This window comes from Gekko japonicus, unplaced genomic scaffold (assembly GCF_001447785.1).
Source record: "Gekko japonicus isolate JY-2015 unplaced genomic scaffold, Gekko_japonicus_V1.1 scaffold1116, whole genome shotgun sequence".
Classification (NCBI taxonomy): Eukaryota; Metazoa; Chordata; class Lepidosauria; order Squamata; family Gekkonidae; genus Gekko; species Gekko japonicus.
In genome coordinates this window covers 163,565-172,281 of record NW_015172590.1, presented here as the reverse complement: position 1 = coordinate 172,281, position 8,717 = coordinate 163,565, and the positions used below count along the sequence as shown (strand labels likewise).

The window sequence follows — 8,717 nt, the reverse complement described above, 5'->3', positions numbered from 1 at the left end:
GACCCTCCAAACCAGCCATTTGCTCCTGGGGAACTATTGTTGCCAATCTTGGCCCAGCAGCCATCAAACCATTCTCTTCAACCCCCTGCTGTGCAGCTGACTTTCCCCTAGGGTTGCCAATCTCCAGATGGGACCTGGAGATCTCCCGCTGTTACAACTGATCTCCAGATGACAGAGATCAGTTCCCCTGGAGAAAATGGCTGCTTTGGAGGGTAGACCCTATGACATTTCCCCCGCCCAATGCTGCCCTCTACAGAATCCACCCCCCAAATCTCCAGGAAGTATTTTACCTCCTTCCAGCCTATGCATTCGTTACAAATCACATCTTTCTAGATCTCGTTGTATTGCTTTCACAACGGGCTTTACTGCTAGTTATATATACACCGGAGGATTTTAACTTTGTGAAACCTGTGGCTATAAAATCATTCCTCTAAAATAAAATAAAGTTGATTATCTCTACTTGTAACTGGCAGGTTTCTTGCTTTTGAGGAATTTAATATAATAGCAAACACTGGCTAGTAAAAATTAATCATGTAAAAGACTTTAAAATCCAGGTCTTCACTCTGTACATGTCTGAAACTGCTGCATGATACACAATGCAAATCAGTGAATACAAGTTTTAATGAGAGCTCATTCCTAACGATAAAGCCATAGCACACACAGTCAAAGACTTAACTTTTATACAGGCACATGCCTACATCCACGCTCCTGGATGAATATATGAAGCTTCCTTACATAGAAGTGGACCATTAGTTTATCTATGGCAGTATTATTTACTCTGACTGGCAGTATTTCTCCTAGGCCTCAGGGCTCACTTTCTGCTTATTGCCATCTCCTCTCTATCCATGGCATCCCCCATTTTTTAAAAAAGGAAGATTTAGCAGAGGTTGCAAGAGGGTGTACCTCACTCTCTCTAATTCTAGTCCCTCTCATGTCTCTGTAGTGAGGGTTTCTTGGACATTCCCATATCATGTCCTGTTTTCCCAGAGGCCTGGTGGTAAAGCCCTGAGATGGACAGACACATTCCCTTCATTCCCCTCCCAACTATAGCCTTGGCCAAAATCCAAAGAATTTGGGTCAAATATTACTGTCCTTCCCCCCCAGTAGTCTAGATAACTTTGGTTCACAGACATTATCAAGCTCCAGGTGCATATAATGATTTTGACCATGCACTGACCTCAGTGAGAACTGTTCCTCTGCATATTCATTCTGATTGAAAAAGCAACCAGGATTTGGATCATTCAAAGCAAAGCTCTTGATAACCTTTTTGCTGCTAAGAGGAAGTCCACTGACAGCACGCACTAAGTCCCCACTCCTACGAACAGTCCTGGGAGCAAGACTCACATGGGTCTTTTCCGCACTTGGAGCTCATCCCTGGTTTTATCAGAGCTCAGTTCATGACGCAATACCTTGCATTTATCCCTGGTTATAACAGCATCCATTTATCCCAGGACAAGTGTGGTGCGAAACCGGGGTGACCTCAATGTAATGCGGAAACAAAAAAATACCCTGAGATAATTACAGGGGTGAACTCATGTGTAGTGTAGAATGTCAGTTCGGGGACAGGGCTGAACCAGGCCTAGTGTGGAAAGGACCTCAGTAAAATCAGGCCTTACTTCATAGTAGACCTGCTTCAGATTTGTCCCAAAGGCACCCAGGTTCATTTCTGGTGCCAAGGATTCAGCCTTAGCCATCCTCTCTCTCTGGAGTACGTAGCTGGATCTGAGATCCTTGCCAAGACTTTACATATATTCCATCATTAACAGAGGGATCCCTCATGAGAGTGGCAATGGAACTGGTGTCCCGAAGAATAGCTGCATTCCCATTTTGGCAGTTAAACTTAAGCTCTGCTGATCTTAACCAAAGAACATGTTCAACCCCATCAGTCTACCCCTACATTTCCTCTCTCCATTCATTCCATCTCTCTTCTGGTCATTGTATGAACACTATTCCTGAGATGACAACTGGTTGGCTAATCTAGTTTTCAGTGCTGTTCATGAAGACGGAGTTCCTCGGGTTAACAGGGAGCAGGAGCACATAGTCTCCAGGCTAGTTTCTCTAGGGGAAAGATCTAGCAGTACCTTGACACTGTAAGGCCTCTTAAGTACTAGATAGAGAGAGCGCAAGTTGAATTTGAATCCAGATGAGGTAGTGATGTTGGTTGAGAAACCATATGTTATTTGGGCTGTAGTAACAGGATTAGCTAAAAACAGTCCACCAGTTTAGCGATTCTTTTAGATCCTATTTTGCTAATTGAGAAGCAGTCTGATGCAGTAGCTGAGAATACTTTTTTTTTGGGGGGGGGGGCAGTCCTGCATTTGATTTGGAAATTATCTTCCCTTTTAGCCTCAATAGATCTGAGCAAGGACCTTTGACCATCGTGATACATTGTGAGGTATTGTAGGTCTTTTATAGTTTTTAAGGTTTATAAGATTATGCATAGGATAGAGCAGGTCGAGAAAGAAGTACTTTTCTCCCTTTCTCACAATACAAGAACTCGTGGGCACTCAATGAAATTGCTGAGCAGTCGGGTTAGAACAGCTAAAAGGAAGTACTTCTTCACCCAAAGAGTGATTAATACATGGAATTCACTGCCACAGGAGGTGGTGGTGGCTACAAGAATGGACGGCTTCAAGAGGGAATTAGATAAGCAGCAGAAGTCCATCAGTGTAAGCATATACAGTATAAGCATCAGTCCATAAGCATATGGAGCAGAAGTCTATCAGTGGCTATTAGCCACAAGGTATTGATAGGAACACTCAGGCTGGGGCAAGTGATGCTCTGTATTCTTTGTGCTTGGGGGGGGGGCAACAGTGGGAGGGCTTCTAGTGCCCTGGCCCCACTGCTGGACCTCCTGATGGCACCTGGTGTTTTTGGCAACCGTTTGACAGTGTTGGACTAGGTGGGCCATTGGCCTGATCCAACATTGGCTTCTCTTATGTTCTTAACCATCTTGCCAATAGTATTTACTTGGGCAAAGGAACTCCTTGCCCCCCAAACTCCAAGTGCATAGGGAATACAACTCCTAACACTGTGGTTTCCTTTGAAGGGGTGAAAATTTGGGACCAGATGTGCATTCCTGAATTCTATTCCCTCTTTTCTCAACCATATGGTATGCAAGGAGAAGAAGGTTAAAATACCTTTCCTCGTGTATTGTTCAGCATGGGTTCAGAGCCAGTTTGGTGTAGTGGTTAGGAGCGCAGACTCTAATCTGGGATATTTGGGTTTGATTCCCCATGCCTCCAAATGTAGCTGCTGATGTGACCTTGGGTCAGTCGAAGGTTCTCTCAGAGCTGTTCTCTCAGTGGGTGTTCTCGAAAGAGCTCTCTCAGCTCCACCTACCTCACAGGGTGTCTGTTGTGGGGAGGGGAAGAGAAAGGAGATTGTAAGCCGCTCTGAGACTTCTTTGGGTAGCGAAGGGTGGGGTATAAATCCAATCTCTTCATCTTCTTCAGGGCCACATGAGCAGCTCCCTGCTTGGCAGGTAGTACTATAAGGTAACACTAGAATGAAGTTTAGGGTTAAAGTGAACAGATACCTCAGCACTGCTGCATTATCAGGGTAAGGTGGAGAACCTTCTAATCATCGATCCTGTTCCCGCACATTTAGCTCGTCAAAGGCAACTCCCGTACACAGCGTACACACGCACAAGCACACACAATCACAGGCTAGTGATGTCTAATTACTTTAGTATTTGATAAATTCATTTTATGCAGGCACTTGTCTACGTCTACAAGACAGACTTTTTCTCTCTACCCCTTACCTGTGAACTGGGCACAGCATGTGTCTCCTACGGCTGGATAGAAGTCAGGGACAGCGGAGAGTTTGTCACAGTATTCACTTAGGGATGCTTGAAACTCAGCAAGTTTGCCTGGTTACAACACAGGTACTTATATGAGAATGTTATATATTTAAACCATGGAACAATTCATGTATCAGCTAAGATTTTATAATACAGAAATTTATTATTTCTGTATCAAGAACTGAGTCTTAGTTTCATAATTATTGCTTCAACAGCACCGATCTCTTTCAGAGTATAGGTAGGCAATATGAAGTGCTTAAGTTACTGGAAATTCAAATGCCTGTTACACTTGTCAGAATTCTAAGTTTTGCCTGAAAGCAATTCCAGTCCTTTGGTGCATAAAAAAGCCCTGTAATATTGACAGACCATATGGCAACCGGCTGGATGGTTAAGTGGACAAAACAGCAACACCAGAAGCAATCTCATTTTATATATTCGTTCCTTCTCTCAGACTACATACAGAACTCATATGTCCTTTCCATTTGTGGGGTCAAATTAGGCACACATGTTAACATTTCAAATAAATGAATGAACACTTACGGCCATTTTCTAGAAGCTGACAAAAAAAGTATCCTGGTGTCTGTATGTGGGCAACCATACCAAAAAACGCATCTCCTACAGACAGTGAATCAATCTGTGGGATTAGGCAACCACTGTGAACGACATCTCTACCCTCTATTGTCTTTTCCTGATTGGAGCTTTTCTCCATGGTTAGATCTAATAAAAAGATTTTAAAAAAAGAATGCATAGCAAATCCAATTACTAGCCTCTATTGGTATTTAATAGCAATTAAAGCTGAAAGACACTATTAATAAGCAAGCATTAGTCTAAAGGCCTGAAGTACTCATTCCACAACCTCATAAGAATATGTGAAGAGTAGCCATGCTGGATTAGACCAGTTATTCTGTTTTTCTGCAATCTGCCTTCTTCAGCAGTCCTTTTACTCTTTTCTTATCTATGGGCCCCACACACCACCTCCCTGATGAGTTTTCCGATTCTGATGCATTTAAAGTAATTAAAGTGATGCATTAAAACATTTGTTTTAATGTTTTTTATCTATTTGTTTTAATGTTCTTTATCTACATTATTGTCAATTTACATTTGTTTTGCCAGAAACTGTGCTCCTTCTTGTTCACTTGTTTGGGCACTTTTAAAGACAAAGTTCTCTGTATTCCTTGACTTTGCGGGTGAGTCACGTCGATATCCTCTTAGATCCAGTGGTACCTTACCTAATCTCCAGTATACTTCATTTCCAAGCATTCTGAGGTGATCTGACCCACTCTACTCTGCTCCCTAGCAGGTTCCTTTTTACCAATCCCACCATTTTTGGAAAGTTTTCTCTTCTGAAATCAAATCTGGTGAGGTGCACTTTTGGGGCACCTTCCTTTCACATAAATATTTAATTTAATAGTACTGTTATCACCCTTCATAGCTGGTGCAACAACATATGTGTCTCACATCAGGCCCTGAGCAGTGCCCAGATCAAGTCCACGATTACCTCTCCTCTAATTAGTGCTGTGTGGACTAATCCCTTCAATCATTTACAGTATCTAGAAGATAGTCTCGTCTCTTCCATGCTGAACACTTTTTCACCCAATCAATATGAGAGTAGTTGAAGTTTCCCTTCTGGTTGCCTTCCTTATTTCTTTTGTCATTTCAAGATCACCCTCGGTTTTGGTCAGGCAGACTGCTGCACATCCCAGTATTAACTTCAGAGCCTCGTATGTCTATCCATAGCACATGAAACTATTCTTTAGGGGTAGTTATTTCTCTGAAGTTTTCTAGTGTATTGAACACAATGCTCTCTCTAACACATAGGGCTACTCCACCTTCCTATACAGCTCTTTCTCTATACAATATACAGCTCTCTCCCCTATACAATGCTGTCTCTAACACGTAGGGCTACTCCACCTTCTATACAGCTTCATACTCACTGGTAGCCAGGACTTTCCATGTCCAACCATGTCCAACGCCCACTATATCTGTATTATACAAATTAACATCAAGTAACACCAGCTCTTCCGCCTTAGCTCAGAATCTTCTAGTATTTGCATATAAATATCTACTTTGTTTCCTTCTCCATACAGCATGATAAGGTCCCCTGCTGCCCTTTTACCTACTTACATGGCTATCATTTCCTGACACACACTCACAGTCAAATTCTAAGCCCATTCCATTTCTATACCCCCATCCAATGTAAGCACTGCTGCAAGACTGACAATTAGCACCAGCAGTCTCGGTCCATTTCAGTTTAAGTGGAAACCATCTTTATTGTGCAGGATTCGTTTGTCCCAACATATTCATCAGTGCTGAACCAATCTAAAGCTTTCATCCCACCACTGACTTCATCAATGTACGGGGAACCCTAATCCTACATCTGTCTAGACGACTCTGTGCTGGAATAGGCAGCATTTCTAAAAATGCTCCGTTAAGAGTTCCTGGACTTTAACCTTTGGCCTAAAAACCTACAATTCTCCTCCAGGACTGCACAACTGTGGGTGCCAACTTATATCATAACCACTGGCTCTTCCCTTTCATTATCAGTAGCATCAAGCCATTGTCACACATCTTTAAGTCTCACCTCCAGAAGGCAAGTCAATGTTCAGTCAAAATGCCCACTGCAATACTCATAAGGATAGACTCTCATTTTCTAACATGCTAGTGCCAAAGTCATCTCCATGCTTAGGAATGAGTTTCTACTTTGAATTCCTTTTTTACTATGATCATGTGCACCAACCCTATTACACCTGAGTTAGAACACAGTGCTCAATGTAATTCACAAGCATGGTTTAGACAATAGCTGACAAGCATTTTCCATCTTAGGCAGATCAGGCTACTGAAGCCCTATCTCTTCCCCCAGGACCTAGCTATGGTGGCCCATGCAATGGTCACTTCCAGGCTTGATTACTGCAACTCGCTCTACACAGGCTTACCCCTGAAGCATGAAGAAATTACAACTGGTGCAAAATGTGGCGGCGCCTGTGCGGGTGCATGTTCGGCAAGTGCTTTGTCAGTTGCACTGGTTACCAGTTGAGTACAGGATCTGCTTCAAGGTGTTGGTAATAACTTTCAAAGCCTTATACGGCCTGGGACCAACATACCTAAGGGACCACCGCTTCCTGTACACATCCTGAATAACGTATGCTAACTATGGAGGCTTCAAAGCAGCAATGAATCTGAGAACTTCTTGCCACCAAAGCTCTTCTCCTTTCTACACTCTTTAGGAGGAAATCAGATTGCCCATCTGTAGTCTTCTTCTAATACCTGTGTTGAATTAGTGCGCTAGTTCACTGATCCTTACACACAGACGTAGTCTGAATGCATGGCTGTGTGCAAGAGTTCTATGCAGCCATTTGGTTGGAGGGGGAAATTCAGTGGGCATCCACATGTAGCCTCCCCGAGGTTGCTGTCACCCACTCACTGATAACCGGCCATATCCAGTGACATCAATGGGCCGGAATCTCCCAACTGCAAGCTTCCACTACTGTTTTTATATGCTTATAATCTGTTTTAAATTTTATTATATTTATTAACATGATGTAAACCCGCCCTGAGCCCATTTACAGGCTGGGCGGGATATAAATGCAGAAATGCAGAAAATAAATAACTAAATAAGCAGAGCCCAGAACCATCGATCCCCTTTGAAAGAATTAAACTATGCCACTAGTGCCCTGAATGGCCTAGAGAAAAGATGGAGAAAAGGAGCATGCAGAGGTTAAGGTAAAAAAGAGTGGATTATGGTCTCACAAGTATAGGTAAGCCTTACTAGATTCTCATATTGAGCCAACACTAGAGACTTATAACTTGCCATAGTCTATAAAGACCAGTTAATTCTTCCAAAGTACTCACTGGCCACATCTCTGACAAGAAAGAAAAGACAGCTCCACAAACCTTAAGTACGCCAGCCTGCAACCAGGATTCTGGCAACTTAGCTCTCCTGATTTTAGTAAATTAGCTCTTAGCGCTATAACTTGTTCTAGTGTTTGCATGAATACCCCTGCAGGTCCAATAATCAAGGCTGCATCAATAATTTAATCTATTTCAACAGGTAAGGGCATGTTTCTTAGGGGTAACTGTCTGCCTACATACAAGCCACAATAAAACCAAAAAGGAACAGCATAACAACAACTTAAATACCCACCAGCAGCTGAATTTGTTTTGTTATTCATTTCCTTTGAACTTTGTCCTATTTCTAGCAGTATTTCATGCAAGTGTTTACCTAAAAGATATATTTATTAATATTCATACAAAGACAACTACAAAGTAATGCATTTAAAATGACAGTTTTTATTTTCTCCAGATCCATGCTACTTGCAATGTGCAGCTTTTACAGAACATGTTTAAAGACTTACAGTGAATAATCTAATCCTTAGCATCAGACATAGGATTCCAGGACTTGTAATCAATTATGAAACACACATGGAATGACATCTCTATACAAAACCACTACTGGAGTCAAAAAAGATGGGTACTATGTGTCAAACTAGATTTTTAAACAAGGACAACATGATTTGTTTAGCATGAGTAATGGCAGCCAGCATTCAACCAACTTTAATTTTTAATGCACTAGTCCTCAACCTGTAAGCAGCCTTACCCCCTCTGTGGAGGGGAGAAAAGAGACTCTCTGCAGCAGACAGACTAAGAAGCATTTTTCTTCCAGCAGCAGAAGTTCGGTGTTGTGGCCACTATAACTGCTATGCTAACTATGGAGGCTTCAAAGCAGCAAGGAATCTGAGAACTTCTTGCCCCCAAAGCTCTTCTCCTTTCTACGCTCTTTAGGAGGAAATCAAAAGATATATTAAGTCAGAGGTCCCCAACCTTTTCAAGCCTTTGGAATTCTGACACAGCAAGCACAAAATGGCTGCCACCAAATGCTGCAAGAGGCAGACCCAGCCACAAAGTGGCTGCTGCAGCT

At 42.4% G+C, this 8,717-nt stretch overlaps 1 protein-coding gene across 1 annotated transcript in view; it reads right to left on the bottom strand.

The window, feature by feature from the left end:
• Nucleotides 1-8,717, bottom strand: part of TDRD1 (tudor domain containing 1) — a 65,683-nt gene that overhangs the window by 38,046 nt on the left and 18,920 nt on the right. The window contains 5 exon segments of the mRNA XM_015421498.1: nucleotides 3,764-3,871; nucleotides 4,343-4,505; nucleotides 4,902-4,923; nucleotides 7,607-7,646; nucleotides 7,983-8,021. Coding sequence (XP_015276984.1) covers nucleotides 3,764-3,871; nucleotides 4,343-4,505; nucleotides 4,902-4,923; nucleotides 7,607-7,646; nucleotides 7,983-8,021 — 372 coding nt within the window.